This window comes from Petaurus breviceps, unplaced genomic scaffold, assembly GCF_028583685.1.
Source record: "Petaurus breviceps papuanus isolate PSGF00001 unplaced genomic scaffold, PetGlider_PUasm1.0 90535, whole genome shotgun sequence".
Classification (NCBI taxonomy): Eukaryota; Metazoa; Chordata; class Mammalia; order Diprotodontia; family Petauridae; genus Petaurus; species Petaurus breviceps.
Window position 1 is genome coordinate 832,121 of NW_027187270.1, and position 20,382 is coordinate 852,502.

The 20,382-nt window shown below is 37.6% G+C and overlaps 1 protein-coding gene across 2 annotated transcripts in view; it reads left to right on the forward strand.

Annotated features, from left to right (window-relative positions):
• MTM1 (myotubularin 1) overlaps positions 1–20,382 on the forward strand; it is a 103,665-nt gene that overhangs the window by 38,939 nt on the left and 44,344 nt on the right. For both annotated transcript variants that reach the window (XM_069063028.1, XM_069063027.1), the window contains exon 5: positions 15,951–16,061. In XM_069063028.1, coding sequence (XP_068919129.1) covers positions 15,951–16,061 — 111 coding nt within the window. The remainder of the gene's footprint in view (positions 1–15,950; positions 16,062–20,382) is intronic.

Here is a 20,382-nt window from a genome sequence, read left to right on the forward strand (position 1 = left end):
TTCTGGAGAATAATTTGGAACTATGCCCAAATGGCTATAAAAATGTGCATACCCTTTGACCCAGCAATACCACTTCTAGGGCTGTATCCCAAAGAGATCATAAAAATGGGAAAAGGACCGACATGTACAAAAATATTTATAGCATCTCTTTTTGTGGCAGCCAAGGACTGGAAACTGAGGGGATGCCCATCAACTGGGGAATGGCTAAACAAGTTATTGTATTTGAATGTAATGGAATACTTTTATGCTATAAGAAATGATGAACAGACAGACTTCAGAAAAACCTGGAAAGACTTATATGAACTGATGTTGAGTGAGGGGAGCAGAACCAGGAGAACATTGTACATAGTAACAGCCACAGTGTGTGAGGACTGGTTTTGATAGACTTAGCCCTTCTCAGAAATGCAAGAATCTAAAGCAATTCCAAAGGACACACGATGGAAAATGCCAGCCACATCCAGAGAAAGAACTCTGGAGTCAGAATGCAAAACAAAGCAGACTATTTTCTTTTTTGTTTTTATTTTGTTTTTTCTTTCTCATGGTTTTTCCCATTTGTTATCTTTCTTCTGTGCAACATGGCTAATGTTAAAATGTGTTTAATAGGAATGTATGTGTAGAACCCATATCAGATTGCAAGGCATCTTGGAGTAGGAGGGGGGAGGGAGTGGGAGAAAATTTAAAACTTATGAAAGTGAATGTTGCAAACTAAAAATAAATAATTTAATTTAAAAAGGACACAGAAAGTCAGCCAGAAGCCCAGTAAAGCCAGTGCCAGCACATGCAAACAAGCCTATAACTTCCCAAGTGCAACTAGGCCAGATAAAGTGTAACTTGCAGGGCTCTGTGTCTGGAAGCAGCAAGAATGGAAGGTCCCTCCCCAAAAATTTCTAAGGTGGGGACTTTGGTAGCCCTGGAAAATGGCAGAGATCACTGAAATGGCAATTCTCAGGACAGCCCACATGCCCAGGGGCTCCAGTGGTCCCTAGTACTCTGTTCTGAGACCCATAGGGGACCCTCAAGGTCTGAACCTCGAAGATTGAGGGGGGCCTGACCTCGGGAATTGGAAGTCACTTAAGGAACCCAGGTGATCCAGAATGAGCCCAAGGAGAGCAGACCACCGTACCAAAAGTATAGCAGGAGACAGAGCTTGACCTGGGACAAAACCTCTGTTTAAGAAGCAAGATTAGAGAAACCAAAGAAGACACCAACATGTATAAAAATTTGTTACTTATCCAAGTATTTCTTAGAAAGAAGGAAAAATCTCTGTAACTGAAAGCAAAAGCTCAAAGGAAAAAATGGATTTTCCAAATGCACTACATGAATATTTAGAGGAAATGAAGCAAAAGATAAAAAATGAAATAAAACCTCTGGAGGAAAGAATTGGAAAGAGAATTAATAGAAGAGAAAGCAACAAACCTTACCCAAGTAATGAACTCCCTGAAAACTAAAGTAGACCAAATAGAAATCAGTAATTCTATGAGACAGCAAGAAATAATAGAACAATCCAAAGGTTGCAAAAATGGAAGTACATATAATCTGATATCAAAAATGACTTAACCTAGAAAACAAATCAAGGAGATATAATTTAAGAATTATTAGACTCCTTTGATAGACATATCTTTTTAGCAATGCAAGGATCCAAGACAACTCCAAAGGACTCATTATGGAAAATGCTGTCCACATCCAGAAAAAGAACTATGGAGTCTGAATGCAGATTGAAGCATTTTATTTTCTCTCTCTTTTTTGTTTGTTTCTTCTTTCTCTTGGTTTCTCCCATTGGTTCTAATACTTCTTTACAACATGACTAATGTTAAAAATAGGTTCAATATGAATGTATATGTAGAGCCTATCTCAAATTACATGCCATCTTGGGGTGAGAGGAGGGGAGAGATAGGGAGAAAATTTAGATCTCAAAATATTACAGAAATGAATGTTGACAACTAAAAATAAATAAATAATTTTTAAAAAACAACTTTATTAGACTCCTTGAAAATTGTAATTTTTTTAAAGGCCTGGAAGACTAGATAAGATGGCAGAACTAGAAGGAGTATAACCCAGCTTGTCTACCTTCTTCCTGTACCCCCATACCCATCCCAAAGACCCAGTACTACTCAGAGAATGTATGGAAAAGTTACAATAAGTCATTTTTTTGGCATAGACATAAGGAGACAAATAGAGGTCTGTGGAGATTGGAGACTGAATTTCTAGGAGAGTAGTGTGCTGGCCCTGTGCTGCAAGCCTCAATGCCCAGGAATAGAATTGGGACCTGCAGCTGTGCATTAAGGTAAGAAAAGAATGGGCCTGAAGCTTAAGATGGGGAGTAGAAACAGCTGTCGACTGACCGCACTTTCCCTTGTACCCTAGACCTGGGTTACAGATGTTTTATCATTGAGGCAGTGACCTTCATCTAAGAATGATGACCAGGGCAAGCAGTTGTCATGGCCCTGAGGCTGTGTACTGGGCAAGGAGTAGGAACAGAAGTGAGCAGCAGCTGTGTGACTCTGATCCAGTCCCCAGCTCTGGCTGAAGCCTTCAACTGAGTAACCAGTGCAAGGAGCTCAGACCAAAGGGAAATCTGCAGTTCTTTTGCTCTTGCTCTGCTCTGCTCTGAAGAGCCTTCCAGTTAGCTGACAGAGGCTAGAATCAGGATGTACAGTCTATTGGAGCTCCAACCAGGGACAAGACCACAGCTGTGTTGCTGAGACCCAAACCAAGATCAGGAACTTGCAGAGCTCAGATCTGAGAGCAGTGTTCAAATTTTGCCTATCAGTCAAACTGCTTTCAGCACACTGAAAGCTTTCAGGTCATCAGTCTGAGGTTATCTTAATGTCTATGAAGAACATGGCACTCAGTACCCAGATAATATAACAGTAGGACACAAGAGAATATAACACAGGACCAAGTAAGGCCCAGATGTTCCTTCCATAAGAGTGCAGAATCTGGCCCTAACACAAAGTCCAAAATTGAGAAGTAAGACTGGGGAAAAAAATGAGTAAATCAAAAAAATGCTTTCCACCATAAAGAGCTGTTTTGTCAACAAAGACTTCTAAGATATAACACAAAAGAAGAGGATTATTGCAAAATATCTGTAAACAAAGACTCAAAAACACAGCTTGGCAACAAATTCAACTAGACTCCCTAGGAGAAATGAAGCAAGAGGTGTTTTGTTTAAAGAGTTAAAAATTGTTTTATAAATGAAATAAGTATGCTAGAGAAAAGAACTAGAAAAGAAATTAGGGCTGTGGAGTAAAGATTTGCAAAGAGAATTAACAGCCTAGCACAAGAGGTATAAAACCTTGCCCAAGCAACAGATTGCTTAAAGATTAGAATAGTAAAATAAAATTGAAAGACAGTAAAAATAGAAGAAATTTTAAGGTATTATATGAAAAATAACTGAATTGTAAAACAGATCAAGGAGAGAGAATTTTTAATCATTGGACTACCTGAAAACCATGGCCAAAATAAAAAGAGCCTGGACATCAGATTTCAAGAAATCATGAAAGAAAATTGCCTAGATCTATTAGAGTAAGAAGACAAAGCAGAGATAGAAAGACAAAGCAAAGTGACCCACTGGTCACTAAGAAACCCAAAAAGGAGAACTTAGCCTGGTGCCAGTCACATGGTAGGTGCTTAATAAGTGCTCATTGACTTGAAAATAGAGGACTTCCAAGCATTTCTGATTAGAAGATTAGAGCTAAGTAGAAAATTTGGAATACACAAGAATCAAAAGAAACATAACTCCAAAAAAAAAAAAAAGCCTGGACAGTATATTTCAAGAAATCACAAATGAAAGCTGTCCAAATCTGTTAGAACCAGAGGGCAAAGTAAAGATAGATAGAATCCAGCAATTATCTTCTAAAAAAACCCAAAAGAAACAGTCTGGGATTAGCCAAGATCCAGAGCACCCATATCAAAGAAAAAAATACTGCACACCTCCAGAAAGAAGCAGTTCAGGTCCCAAAGAACCACAGTCAGGATCACACAAGACCTGGCAGCTTCTTTTATAAACCAGAGATCCTGGAATACAACATTCCAAAAGTCAAAAGAGACCAGCTTATAACCAACGACATCTTTTCCTGCAAAGCTGAGTATACTCCTACAGGGGAAAAACAACTCTTTAATGCAAATAATTTTAATAAAACAACTTTCAGGCATTCCTCATAAAAAGACCAGAACTGAGTGGGAACTTTGAAATGCAAACACAAGACTCAGGAAAAACCTAGAATGGTCATTGAAAAGGGCTATATAATGATACAGTACTAACATTCTAATAGTTGGGAAAGAAACGAGTCATCCTTCAGAACCTTTAAAGTCTTTAAAAAGGAAGCCTAATACCAAGAAGGGGATAGCCACAAATAAAACAAACTTCCTGATCCTGAGTGGGAGATTAACATGAAGAAAAAAAAGAGCTAGAATCTAAGAGAATGTTGTAATTGCTTAAACAATTTGGAAATGACTGAACAAATTGTGCTATAGAAATATAATGGAAGGGGCAGCCAGGTGGCTCAGCGAGTAAGAGCACCTGCTCCAGTGTCGGGATGACCTGGATCAAATCCCGGGCTCAGACAACTCAGCACCACACCCAGAAATAACTGGCTGTGTAACCTTGAGCAAGTTACTTAACCCCGATTGCTTTAAAAAAAAAAAGAAATATAATGGAAAATTACCCTGCCATAAGAAATTATGAAAGAGACAATTTTGAAAAAACCTGGGGTATAAACCGATGCACAATAAACAAAAGCAGGAGAACATTTTATACGAGAACAACAACATTGTAAAGAAAAATAACTTTGAAAAACTCAAGATCTCTGATCAGTGCAATGACCAATCATGTCTCCAGAGAACCTGTGATGAAGCATGTTACCCATCTCCTGACAGAGAGGTGATGGTTCAGTGGATAGAGTGCTAGGCCTGGACTCAGGAAGACCTGTGTTCAAATATGGCCTCAGAAATTTACTAACTCTGTGTGTGTGACCCTGGTCAAGTCACTTAACTTGTTTTCCTTAATCTTTTGGAGATGGAAATGGCAAACCACTCCAGTAATCCCCACCAAGAAAATCCCTTGGATAGTATGGTCTATGGAGTCACAAAGAGTCAGATACCCTGGAATGACTGAACAACAACAGTTCAGCAAATGCACCTGGCCTTATTTCACAATTCCCCTCAAATAGAAGTGCATAGGTATGAGCAATGAAGGATATTGACATTTATTTCAAATCCTGTAGTTAGAAGGGTAGAGAATAGAGTGAGTTAGCAGATGAGTTAAGAGCCTGATAGAGTTGTTTAACCTTCTTTACCATACCAAAGTGTTCTGTATAAAGATTTTGATCTCTTAGCCATGACCCTAAGTTTCTGCAAGCATAAAAGTAAACAGTTACTTGTAGAAAGCGTGATGTAAGGACTGCCACCTAAATTGTCATACAGAAGAGAAAAGCATACAGTCACAGTGGTGCTTTTGCATTTAATGTAGTAATAAAGAGAGAGTTGTTGGTTTTGCTGACAGATTTGGAAATATTATAAATGCATCACAGGGGTGTCAGTCCAATGGCATTTTTGTAGTGGACTCCTGCATATTTTAGGTTCCACTGAAGGTATATAAAAATTGTAGCAAGAGAGCTCAGAATCTGTGCTCTTGTTCTGATTAGGAGTGACTGAACCAAAAGAGCCATTTTATGAGATCTGGAATTGAGACCTCCATTCCTTCCCCTGAATAGACTTTTCTGATAATCTCATACAACTGTCTACATTGTGATAGACAGGAAAAGTAAGGCCAAATAATACTGGATAGGCCTTACTTGGTGAAGGTAGTGAAGCGTCCCTTCCTGTCATAGATGGAGCAAACTACCCACATAGACACTTTTCGTCTCCTCTTAGTGACCCACTGTAATTTCTCTTGAGCTTAGATCCCAGGACATTTCTGCAGCACTTTAGCATCCCTATATTTAAGCACCAATATTGCTTCCAGACTACATGTTCCTACTATGTGACCCTAGGATAGCTCTAGGGCATGAGTGGGAAACCTGTAGCCTCAAAGTCGCACGTGACCTTCTAGGTCCTTGGGTGCGACCTTTTGACTGAGTCCAAGTTTTACAGAACAAATCCTTTTATTAAGGGGATTTGTTCTGCAGTTTGGATTCAGTCAGAAGGCTGCACCTGAGACCTTAGAGGGCCACTTAGAGGCCATAGCTTCCCTATCCCTGCTCTAGAATTTTGCCTGGGATGTAATATCATAATATAAAGGTTTAGTTGCTCCATAGGTACAAACCTAGGCTAGCGCCTAATCTCTGAGAATTGCAGGGCACCAGGTATGTTCCGTAGTTACCTCCAGGGTTTATAGATTCCTTTTAGGTGAAGATCTAGTTTGCATGATAGCATCAAGACCCCTTTGCTAGGGCATCAGTGGTCCTTGGGTGGGGTCAGAGAAGGGACAGTAGCTAGGAAAGACAGCTAATTCATTCCTGTGCCATCTTTGAGCTTATAGTAGACATGCTGGAGATGGCTTTGGGATAGTGTTTAGCACCATGGTGATAATTCCTGAAGCCTTCTTGAGTTTCATTAACAATAAAGAATTCTGCACCTCCTGAAAAAGATCCCAAAAAGAAAACTCCTAGGAATATTATAGCCAGGTTCCAGAATTCCCAGATTAAGGAGAGAATATTACAAGCAGCCAGGAAGAAACAATTTGAATACTGTGGAAACACAATCAGGATAACCCAGGATCTGGCAGCTTCTACACTGTGGGATCAAAGGGCTTGGAATATGATATTCCAGAGGTCAAAGGAGCTGGGATTAAAACCAAGTCACCTACCCAGAAAAACTGAGTATCATGTTTCAGGGGAAAATATGGTCGTTCAGTGGAATAGAGGACTTTCAAGCATTCTTGATGAAAAAACCAGAGTTGAATAGAAAATTTGACATTCAGATACAAGAAGCAAAAGAAGCATGAAAAGGTAAACAGAGAAAAGAAATCATAAGGAACTTATCAAACTTGAACTATTAACATTCCTACATGGAAAAACAATAATTGCAACTGATGAAACTTTTCTCAGTATGAAAATAGTTGAAGGGAATAGAAATATATATGTCTATATATGAGGGTATATGGGCATCTGAATACATATGTGAATGTGTGTATATATGTTTACAGGTATACATAGATAGAGGGCACAGGACCAATATAACAGGAAGGGATGATACTTAAAAGGTGAAATTAAGAGGTGAGAGAAGAATATAATGAGAGGGGATGGGGAGAGACAGAATGGGGTAAACTGTCTCATATAGAAGAGGCAAGGGAAAATGGTTACAATGGAGGGGAAGAATAGGAAGGCAAAAGGGAATGGGTCAACCTTATTCTCATTGAATTTAACTTGACGATGGAATGAGATACACACTAAATAGGGTATCTTACCCTACAGGAGAGTAGGGGGGAAGGGGATGAGAGGGAGAATGATGGAAGGGAGGGCAGGTTGGGGGGGGAGGGAAGTTGGAAGCACCCACTTTTGAAAAGGGATGGGATCAAAGTAGAGAATAGAACAAGTGGGTGTTGGGATAGGAGGGAGGGAAATATAGTCAGTCTTTTACAATATATCTACTATGTTATTGTTTTTCATTAGCCACACATGTACAACCTATACTGAACTGCTTATCTTCCCAGTAAGGGTGGGTGACAAGGGAGGAAGGGAATGGATCTGGAGTTCAGAGTTTTAAAATAAAATGTTTATATGTATACATATATGTATATACTATTATTAATACTATTTTTCATGTAATTGGGAAATAAGATATACAGGCACTGGGGCATAGAGATCCACTGGAAAAGTCGAAAGGGATATGGGAGAGAGCAAACTGGAGGAGGGGATATCCTGTGGGAATGCTATTTTGGGGTGGTGGGTAGGGGAAAAATGGGGAGAAAATTTGTAACTCAAAATCTGGCAGAAATGAATGATGTAAATCAGAAGTTAATAAGGCATTTCAAAAATGGAAAAAAAGAATCTAGTACATCAAGCACTTGAAAAACTTGTAGTTCATCTGATTTACTCAATAGTGTCCTCTTTTTCCATTTTTTAATCAGAAGGAATACAAATAAATGCAAAAACAGAAAAAAACAATAAAGAATTCTAAAATTCCTTAATTAGATCATAAGAATTCTATCTCTCCCTATGTCTCCCTTTTTCTTCTTTCTTTCTCCCTGCCCTACCTCATCACTACCAGTAAACTTCAGTAGCCCCCTGTTGCCTTTAGAATCAATTATAAGGGGTGGCTAGGTGGCGCAGTGAATAGAGCACCGGCCCTGGAGTTAGGAGGACCTGAGTGTTCAAATATGACCTCAGTCACTTAACACAAAAACTAGCTGTGTGACCTTGGGCAAGTCACTTAACCCCAACTGCCCTCCAAAAAGCAAAAAAAAAAAGTATCAATTCTAAACTCTGTTTGGCTTCAAAAGCCTTTAAAAACCTGACTCAGCTTCCCTTTTGAACCTTGTTATATATTACTCCCCTTCCTTCAGATTGGCCTTGTTATTCCTTGAATACAACATTCTATCTCCTGTCTCTGTGCTGTTTTCACTGCCTGCCCCCAAAGCTGAATTACACTCCCTCCTCACCTCCACCTCTTAGAATCATCTCTTTCCTTCAAAGGTCAGCTCAGATGCCACCTTGTTCCTGAAGCCTTTCTGCACCCCCTCCCTTTTCTACAAAATTCTCTTGTATTTCTTTTGTATATGCTTGTATATGGACAGTGTTTCTCCCTAGATGTCTAGAAAGCAAGGGTGGGGATTATTTCATTGTTGTCTTTTTATCCTTAGCACTTATCACAGTGCCTCAGACATAGTAGGAGCTCAGTAAATGCTTGTTGAAGGATTAATTGGTTAGGGCCTAGTGGCACAAATAATGTGGTTTTCTCATAGTCCAGTGGTATCGTCCCATTAGCAGCTTAAATCTAGTCTCACTCCTAGTCCTCTTTGCAAAAGTAAGATCCTTCCACTTTGTTATATGTCTAATGTAATGTAATATAGTATTACATTATGCATATCAAATGTAAAATAATAATACAAAGTTTTAATAGCTGCTTACTTTACAAAAGAACATGATATGACTCACAAACTACAAGAAGTGCAAAATATTACTTTAAAGAATCAAACAGGGGACAGCTAGGTAGCTAGGTGGTACAGTGAATAGAGCATTGGCCCTGGAGTCAGGAGGACCTGAGTTCAAATCCAGGCTTAAACAGTTGACACACTTACTAGCTGTGTGACCTTGGGCGAGTCACTTAACCCCAATTGCCCTGCCTTCCCCCCTCCAAAAAAAGCAAAAAAAAAAAAAAGAATCAAATAGAACTTGAAAGAAGCAGGAGGAGTACGTACTTTCAGGCACAAGAATGTGCTTTCAACGTGGCTGTGAACTTTCTGGCTGCTAAGACAAAGCAAACGCATTTGGTTATAGAGTTTTTGTTTTCTGACAAAAGAACAGATGTAAATTCATTTACAGAGACAGAATTTTTTCCTGGAACTCAAGTCAAACAGATTTATTGCGTGAGTTCTTATATAAAGGTTATTGAGTGGCACAGTGAGCAAATACCTTCTGCTTTAGCTTTGCAAAAGATAAACAAATAAACAAAAACTGTCAGATTCTCTTATGACCTTGCTATACAACGTCATCATATTATAACTCAGCAAAAGGATTTGTGCAGGAACTTGAGATACATTGGTTGGCTTTCTGTTGATAAAATGGGGATAAAACTAGGAGAAGCTAGGGCCAGAAATAGATAGTTAATGTGCCCATTAGACTTCAAGTCCCAAATATTAGATATCTTAATCTTTGGCTAGGTGGTGGATCTCACTGAACTCAGGATAAAATCCTCTAACAGTACTGATCATTTACATTGTTCATTACAGTGAGAGCTATGAATTTGGTAGCAGTTTGAGCTAGATTTGTATTCTTTCTCAGACCAATTTATATTAACACCAACAAGTAGGCAGCTGAATTGTCTACCGGTAGATTCCTCTTTTCTTTTTCAAGAAAAAGCTTTAAATCGTCTAAAGATTACTATGTCAATTCATCCTCCTTTCCATCTGATTTTGATATCTCTTTTCACTTTCGTTTTATCAAAGTGACAGCCAGTAGTACTTGACCATGTAGCATATAGTGCCATGTATTGTACTCGCCTACCTTCCAGCCTTAAGGTTCAGCTCTTTGGAGAAATGAATGTGCTAAGGTTTTATGTCTGTTCTCTAATGATGACATAGTTATTATTCTGACGTGGTTTTACTTACCTCTACTCAAAATTATATTCCACTCTTTTACGCACTTAGTCATATTCCTAGCATTTTAATGCCAGAAGGAATCTTAGAGATTATTTAAATGTTTAATAATATTTAGTCAGCACTATCAAGAGAAGGCAAAAATAATTGTCTTATTCCTAGACCTTCCAGTTTGTCTTTGTGAGCTCATTTAGGCCGAACATAGAACATAATGGCATTTTTGTACTGGTAGGCCAGTAGATAACCTATTAGTGCAATTCCCTATACTCGGTCCCCCTTTCCCAACTCAATCATGGCAGATAAAATCTGCATGTCTAGGTTTAATCTCCAGAACACAACATTACCACTCAGATCACCACTGCCCCTGGACCAGCATGAGACTAGACCATAAAGCCACATGCTAGACACTTGGGGCATACAGATTTGCTACGTGAGCTCCTGCTTGCGTCTCTCAAGGCCACACCTAGCATGGAGGTAGGTGGAAAATAACAGTGAGCTACTATAGCTAGGTCTCCTGTGAGTTCCCCAGAGCCTCCCTAGCTGCTTACCTTAAGCATAGTTCTTTATGAACCTCACAAAGGATTGACTGGCTTGACCCTTGTCCAGCAGTATTGCCAACAGTGTTGGCTTCAGGGTGGGTCTTGATTGAATACTTTCTTTTCTCCTCTGCCCTAGTGCCCATTACAAATACCTCTACTGGTTCTTCAGAATCCTCTTTCTGCTCTGTCTTGGGGCAGTGCTACTCTGCTTTTTTGGGGTGGTGCAAATGGCATCATGGTGTCTTCCACAGTTTTTGTTTTTGCATTCGGACATAAATGTTGATGGCATAGTAGTGAATTTTCACTTAGCATGCAAGTATATTTTTCTTAAGGAGACATTTGGGAAGTTGAGGAATACATTTTAACATTTAGAAAATTTCACAGAACTCCGTAAATCTCGTCATAGCTCAGACACCCTTACTGAAGCTAGATGATGTTTTTCCAGTTATTTGGCAGTAGGTGAGAGTTTCTTTTTTCTTTTAAATAAGTTATTGGGTGACAATTTTCCCTTAAGGCAGTCAGGTTCAATTCATGTGATGTTGTCTCCTTGTGCCATGGTAACATCCAGAAAATGTTTCTTTCCAAGTATAATCCAAAACATTGATGGAATCTTTGGTAAAGTCGATTGATCTGAATAAATAAAATCTCAGTGTTTGCAGTGGATTCCCTTACTCCTGAAACTCTTCTTTTACAGACTCACAAATGCTTTAATTTCTAGACAGTTATTAAAAGTTGTGTTGAAATTTTATGAAGAAAATATTGGTTTTTAATATTCATTCATGTGGCAGATATTTATTGGGTGCCCTACTATGAGTAAATATTACATAACTTAGCTATTTAAAACTGACTATTTAAAAACTTTGCTTTGTGTCCCAAAAAGGTGATCAGTTCACTGGGGAAACAATAGATAATGCTCCATTTTTATAATAAATATATAGAAGCACCGATTACAAGTCTTTACAAATACAAGTCATTAATCCTTGATTTTTTTTCCAGACAGGATCTACTGCAGATGTTCGTTTTCCAGCATTAATAGTTGCTGGCTTAAAGATTTGCCTTTAGCACTGAATAAGTCAAGGAAAATGTAGAAAGCATGAACAAGGGTACAAAAATACAATTTAAGTAAAAATTTGAAGGTTGTGGAATAAGACATCAGATTATAGATTAGATATAGATCATAAAATTTTAGAGGTAGAAGGGACCTTTGGAATAGTCATGGAAAGTCTCTTATTTTTCCTGATTTAAAACTGAGACCCAAAGATTAAATGATCTGCTCACTATCACCCATGTCGGTAATAGCAGAGTATACCCAGGCCTTCTGTTTTCTCTTTTGAAAAATCAACAGTGGAGGAAGGGTAGTTAGAAGGAGTATATAGATAAAGGGTTTGGGGTTGAGTTGGTTATGATAGGATGGTCTTAAAAAGTAGGTAAAATGTAGCAAATTATCTCATACAGAAGAAGTGTGAATGGAAGAACTCTAACAGTAGAGGGCACGGTGACATGGAGGGCAGGCAGTGTGGGAACTTTACTCTCATTAGAACTGGGTTAAAGAGAGAATAACATATACATCTAGTTGAGTGTAAAAGTCTTTACTTATAGACTAATAGGGCAAGGGGATAGGATTAGGGAGGATCTAATAGGGTATGCAGATTAGGGAGTCTATGGTCAGAAGTAAATTAGACTTCTAAGGACAGATAGGGTAAAAAGAGAGAGAGAAGGATAAACAGTGGGAAGAGGGAAATACACAAATAGTGACTATAACTCTGAATGTAAATAGGATAAGTTTGCCCATAAAATGGAAATGGATAGCAGAATAGATCAAAGACCAGAATCCGGCAGTGTATTGTTTAAAAGAAACACCTTTAAAAATGAGAGATATACATAGAGTTAAAATAAACTGGAGTAGACATTATTATGCTTCAGCTGATGCAAAAAAAGCAGGGGTAGCAACCATGATCTCAAAGTTAAAACTAAAATAGATTTAATAATAGAGATAAACAGGGAAACTACATTAAGTTAAAAGGTACCATAGATAATGAAGTAATATTTGCACCAAATGCTGTAGCAGCCAAGTTTATAAAGTAAAAGGTAAATGAATTACAAGTAGAAATAGCAAAACTACAAATGAGGGACTTTAGCCTTCTCTCAGAACTATATCAGACAAATTTCCCTAATGATTATTGACCGAAAAATCCTAAATAAAATACTAGCTAGGAAACTACAGCAATATATCACAGAGATTATACATTTTGACCAACTGGGATTTTTACCAGGAATGCAGAGCTGGTTCAATGTAAGGAAAATTATTAACATAATTGATTATATAAATAACAGCAGCAACAGAAATCATATGATTATATTAATAGATGCAAAAAAAGCTTTTGACAAAATATAACACTTATTCCTATTAAAAACACTTGAAAACATAGGTATAAATGGATTTTTCCTTAAAATGATAAGTAGCATGTACGTAAAACCATCATCAAGCATTATCTGTAATGGGGTTAAGCTATAAACCTTCCCAATAAGATCAGGAGTAAAACAAGGATACCCATTAAGACAAATATTGTTCAGTGTTGTACTAGAAATGGTAGCAATGGCAATAAGAGAAGAAAAAGAAATTTCAGGAATCAGAATAGGCAATGAGGAAATAAAGCTATCTCTCTTTGCAGATGATATGTTGGTATACTTGGAAAATCCTAAAGATTCAACTGAAAGAATAGTTGAAACAATAATTTTAGCAAAGTAGCAGAATGTAAAATAAACCCATATAAATCATCAACATTCCTTTATATCACCAGTAAAGCCCTGTATGAAGATATTTCATTTAAAATAACTGTAGACAGTAGGGAACACCTGGGAGTATACCTACAGAGACAAACCCAGGAACTATATCAATGCAATTATAAAACACTTTTCATACAAATAAAGTCAGATTTAAATAATTAGAGAAATTTTACTTGGTCATAGGTGGGCAGAGCCAATATAAAATGACAATGCTACCGAAATTAATCTCCTTATTTGGTGCCATCCCAATTAAACTACCAAAAATATTTTATTGACCTAGAAAAAAACAAAATTCATTTGGAAGAATAAAAGGTCAATAGTATCAAAGAAATTAGTGAAAAAAATATATAAAGAAAAGAGGTTTAGCAGTACCAGATCTTAAGTTGTATTATAAGGCGATAATTATCAAAACTATCTGGTACTAGCTAAGAAATAGAAGGGTGGATCAGTGGAATAGAGTAGGTATACAATGCATAGTAGTAAATTACTATAGTAACTTTTTGTTTGATAAATGTAAGGATCTAAGCTTTTGGAATAAGAACTCACTATTTGGTTTAAAAAAAATCGCTGGGAAAACTGGTTGTGGCAGAAACTAGGTATAGACTAAATATCTTATACCACTTACCAAGGTCAAAATAGATTCATGACCTAGACATAAAGGGAGAAGTAAATTAGAAGAGCATGAAACTTATTACCTATAAAATTTATGCATAGGAGAAGAACTTATGAAGAGATAGAGAACATTGGGGGATGTAAAATGAATAATTTTGATTATATTACATCAAAAAAGGTTTTGTACAAATAAAACCAGTGTAGCCAAGATTAGAAGGAAAGCAGAAAATTGGGGGTGGGGATTTTTAATAGTTTCTCAGATAAAGGCCTCGTATCTCAACTATATAGAAAACTGAGTCAAATTTATAAGAATATGAATCATTCCCTAATTGATAAATGCTCAAAGGATATGAACAGGCAGTTTTTGGAAGAAGAAATCAAAGCTATGCATAGACATATAAGAAATGTTCGAAATCATTATTAATTAGAGAAATGCAAATTAAAACAGCTTTGAGATACCATCTTATACCTGTCCTATTGGCTAAAATGATAGAAGGGGAAAATGACAAATGTTGAAGGAGATGTAGAAAAATTGTGATACTAAAATACTCTGTTGGTGGTACTGTGAACTGATCCAACCATTTTAGAGAGCAATCTGGAATTATGCCCAAAGCATTATAGAAATGTGTTATAACCTTTGACCCAGAGATTCCAGTGCTAGGCATATATCCCAAAAAGGTAGTTGATAAGAAGAAAGTTCTCATATCCACCAAAACATTTATGCTAGCACTTTTTGTGGTATCAAAAAATTGAAAACAAAACACATGCCTGTCGATTGGGGAATGACTGAACAAATTGTGGTATATGAATGAAATATCGCTATGCTATTAAGAAATGATAAAAATGATAACTACAGAAGCTGTTGCATCTGTTTCCCAAGGTGATCGATCAGGGAAAAGGAAAAGAACCCATATGTTCTGAAATATTTATAGCAGCTCTTTGTGGTGGCAAAGAACTGGAAATTATGGGGATGCCCGTCAATTGGGGAACAGCTGAATAAGTTGTGGTATATGATTGTGATGGAATACTACTGTGCTGTAAGAAAAGATGAGCAGGTTGGTGCAGAGTGAAACGAGCAGAACCAAGAGAACGTTACATGCATTAATAGCAATATTGTTCAAAGAGTAACTGTGAGTTACAGAGCTATTTTGAGTAATTTGAACATTCAAATCAGCTATGAAGGACAATACTATTTACTTCCTCAGAAAGAAGTAATGTATGAAAGTATGTATTGTATGGTTCCACATATATATCTATATCAAAGAAAAAGAAAAGAAGGAAGGAAGGGAAGAAAGAGATAGATAGATAGATAGATAGATAGATAGATAGATAGATAGATAGATAGATAGATAGATAGATAGAGATAGATCAGCAGTTCAAAGAAACCAGATGGGCTTCTAAAAATCTTTTCCATGTGGGGTTTTAGTCTTTGGAGGACTGTTTATAGAGATTTGGGCATGTAAGCCTATTTTAATCCTTGCCATTTATATGTGTTCTGTTGTGTCACACTTTTATCTATAAAGTTTTACAGTTTCAAGAAATTCTCCAGGACTGTAAAGTTTTGATAGATTCATGATTTGTTTGGGGGTAGGAGAATGGGAATGTGATTTCATTAATGTAGGAAACTTCTGGTGAAGATAAGCCCTCTGCCAATGCAGATCAACAACTAATTTATACTATAGTTATGAAGAGTTGCCTGGGCCCCAGAAAGGTGGACTTGAGTTCTTGATATTTTTCATTTGTGTCTCTTTTAGGATTCTGGAGCATTGCTTGACATTCCTCTGGGTGTCATTGCAAGAGTTGAAAAAATGGGAGGAGCTTCAAGCCGAGGAGAGAATTCCTATGGACTAGACATTACTTGCAAAGTAAGATATTTAACACTTGTATCATGAAGCAAGGGATAAATGAGATGCAACTAACAAAAATCTTTAGAAATTGAAACACCTATATAAACGTAAGATGTTGCAAATGTTTCTCCATTCGGATGCTCACCTCCTTCCTTAATTGTATCCAGAACTTTCCAGAGCAACAGTTTACATGAGACACGTACATGCTTTTGTTGCCAAACGTGAAGGGGAAAGAAGTTGTCCCTTTTTAGCACTGTTACTATGCGCCTTTGGTATAATGTTTGTTAGCACAAGAGTAAGCGAACCTTTTTTTGGCAGGGGAAGGTCAGGGGAGAACAGGGTGGCCCTCCCCAACAGCGTGTCAGCAGAGGTTTTATATTTTTGAAGAGTGGGAAGAAATAAATAGAGCATGTTTTTAATGAAATAGAAAAAACTTCATCGATTTTTAGATCACCACATGGTTAGGGAATAAGGTAGTAGTTCAACATGGAGCAATTCTATGCCTTCTTTACTTTCAGAGAAGACAATAAAATTAACTGCCTTTTAATCAGTGAGATTTATCCTTCTATTAACAGGCAATAAAACAACCCCCCCCCGAAAATAAAGCTTGCCTTTGATATATTTTGTATTAGAAATGTGCCATGTATAGAATAATTATGTCATAGAATCTTAGAGCTGGAGAGAACATGTATAGTTCAGTCTTCTCGTGTTACAGATGAGGAAACTGAGGCCTAGAGAAGTCAAAGGACCTTTCAAAGATAGAACTAACAACTAGAACCCAGATCTCCCAACTCCCAGTCCAATGATTCCTGATAGGGTTTCCAGTTTTCATAGCAAATATAAATCCCAGTATGTGGGCTTTCTCTCCAGCTTATTAAGGACTAATTTACTGCTCTGTGTAGAAGACTGAAGAAATTTAGGAATACTGTCCAGAGCAGAAACATATCTAATTTTTTGTCCTATTTCTCTTATTACTGTTAGCTGTTACCTACTACCTTGATCAGCTTCTTAAATCAGTATTATATGCTCTGATACTTAAGTGACTTGATCAGCTAGAACATGGAGAGTAATGACTTGTCCTTACTGGGGAAAAAAGCTGCTCCAGTTCCTTCTTTTTCATTGTATTTGGAGTCCACTGATAGACAAACTTGCCTCTCTGATTAAAGCTGAGTTTGGGTGAGCAAAGGAAACTTTGAATAGTTTAATGTGAGGGCTCATTTGATTCAGTATATTGGGAACATTTTCTGCATACTTAGTGTCCGTGTAGTTCAAAAAGCCGTGTCTCAAGCTCTCACCAGTGGTTTTTCTTAGGAGCTTATAGGATTCTATTTTATTAGTGTTCCCAGAAAGATACTTCAGTTCTTCTTATCATATTCAGAGGAAGGTTATTATTAAATTAAATCAGAGTTAGAGTGATTAGACTATTCATTAGAATCATTAACACTTGAAAATAATTATTAATAAAATAATCCAGAAATTGATCAGATTATTTTTTAGCTGAGTGGTTAAGTATAATTGTTGGAAAGTTCTTTTTAAAAAATTTATTTATTTACTTTTAGTTTACAACATTCAGTTCCACAATCCCTTGAATTTCAAACTTTCTCCTCCTCCCTCTCCTTCCCCCCTCCCCACCATGGCAGCACACAATCAAATATAGAATCTACAAATAGCTTCACATTAGTCAAGTTGTAATGAAGGATTATAGCCAATGGGGTGAACAATGAGAAAGAAGAAACAAAACAAAACAAAAAAAAAGAGCAATCAGCCACTCGTACTCTGTAGTTCTTTCTCTGGATGTGGATGGCCCTTTTCATCATGAGTCTTTTGGAATTGTCTTAGAATCTTGCATTGCTAAGAAGAGCAGGGAGTTCTTTTGTGCCATATAGATATTAGGAAACAGAGATGGCTAGGTGCCACAGTGAATAGAGCACCAGCCCTGGACTCAGGAAGACCTGAGTTTGAATCCAGTCTCAGACACTTAACACTTACCAGCCGTGTGACCTTGGACAAGTCACTTAACCCCATTTGCCCTACTTCCCCCCTCCAAAAAGCAAAAAAGAGAGAGAGAGAGAGATTAGGAAACAAGTTGTTGACATTTTAGAAAACTGAAACGCTTCCACTTAGAGTGCTGGAGCCACTCGTTACCCTCCAGCCTTAGGAGTGCTTATATAATCAACCATTGTAGTTGTAACTGTTGACAAAACCTAGCTTTGAAAAGTGCATTTCTTCCTCCATTTGGCTGGTGCTTTGATTTATGGATAGACAGCTAGTATTCTGATTTTTCCAGCTATGCTTTAAGTCAGTACTTCCCTAGCTCAGTATGAAGTGAATAATTCAGCTGTATTTGACAGAATTTGTGTTTAGGCAGTCATGCACATTTAGAATTATATAGAATAATAGAACTCAAAGGATTCTATGTAGAAATTCATCTGTATAGATTGATCAATTTTGAATCATAGATAAAAATTTTGGACCATAGCCTTAATTGTCTTCTTGCTGTATGTATTTTGTGAGATCCTCCATATGGTAGGACATTTATTGATCCTTTGCTTTAAAATAAAAGATTATGAGGACTTCAAGCTAAGTTGGTTGAGTGAACAGTTAGGCAACCTAGCATATCTAGTCCAGGACAAAACCTAAGGATTGGCTGTATAGTGATCAAGAAATACAATGAGAAATTATAGTAAATGACTTCATCCACTCCAGAACTGCACAAAAAGTTAGCCAAAATTCAGTGGGAGTTAGAAAACAAGGCCTGCAAGAAAATCCAGTCCAGCCTGCACAATCGCACAAGACAGAAGCCTCCTATTATGACTAGAGATACCAGAGATACCTGTGGCTTGCAAGACTTTGTATCCAGAGGAAGAAAGATCAGAGGGCTCTCATGAGAAAACCCAAGACTGATCAGAAAGCCAAAGAATAGACTTTAGAAGCAGCAGGGCAAGTCTGAGCATGGCAGTGCCCAGACTAGAACATACAAGGCTCAGGGATTCTGAAGCCCCTAGCATTCTACTCGAAGACTCCATAGGGGGCCCTCCAAACCCAGTGCTTTGAACTTTAGAAATTCAGGGAGGCCTAAAACCTATCAGCACTAGGAGATGGAGATCATCTTCCAAGTTATCCATGTTGAGACTAAGCAGGGCCAACCACTCTACCCAAAAAGCACAGTAGGGAGTGGAACCTGGCCCTCGCACAAAGCCCAGTTCAGGAACTAAGGCTGGAGGTATTAGTAAATAGAAGGTACCAATTACTATAAAGAGATACTATAGAACCAGAAATATCTGAGAATTCAATCTAGAAGGTTGAATAACTCCACAATAACTGCAAACCGACATACAAAGGAAAAAATGGATTTTCCACAAGGACTACATAAATATCTGGGGAAAAAAATATGGTAGAGATAAAAAAAATAAACTAAAAACTCTAGAGGAAATAACTGAAAGGAGAACAAATACCTTAGAACAGGAAGTGGCAAACCTTACCCAAAAATTGAATGCCCTAGAACTTAGAATAGATCAAACATAACTCAGTGACACCATGATAATATAAGGTTCTCACTATCAAAAATAGCTAACTTGGGAAAAAAGGCCTAAGAGATAACTTAAAAATCACCAGATTCCCCGAAAACCATGATTTTTAAAAGCCTAGACACTATATTTTAAGATACCATAAATGAAAACTGCCCCAACCTATTACAATCAGAGGAAAAAGTGAAGATAGTAAGAACCAACCAATCACCTCCTTAAAAGAAACCCCAAAAGGAAAAGTCCTAAGAGTACCCAAGATCCAGAGCTCCCACGTCAAAGGAAAAAATACTACAGGCATCCAGAAGGACATAGCTCAAGTTCCAGAGAACCACATTCAGTATCACATAAGAGCTAGCATCTTCTTCTTAAACCAGAGGAGATCCAGGAATACAATATTCCAAAAGGCAAAAAAGAAAGGCTTACAACCAAGAATGACTTGCCCTGCAAAGCTGAGTATACTCTTACAAGGGAAGAAATGAATCTTTAATGGAATAAAAGACTCTTTTTGCTTTTTTGGAGGGTATTTTGGGTTAAGTGACTTGCCCTAGGTCTCACAGCTTAGTGTGTCAAGTGTCTGAGGTCGGATTTGAACTCAGGTCCTCCTGACTCCAGGGCCAGTGCTCTATTCACTGTGCCACCTAGCCGCCCAAAAGTGTTTTGTAACTATATTCATGTAGTTACTGGGTTTTGTTTTGTTTGCTCTTTGGAGAGCAGTTGGGGCTAAGTGACTTGCCCAAGGTCACATGGCTAGTTTTTGTGTTAAGTGTCTGAGGTCAGATTTGAACTCAGACACTTAACACAAAAACTAGCCT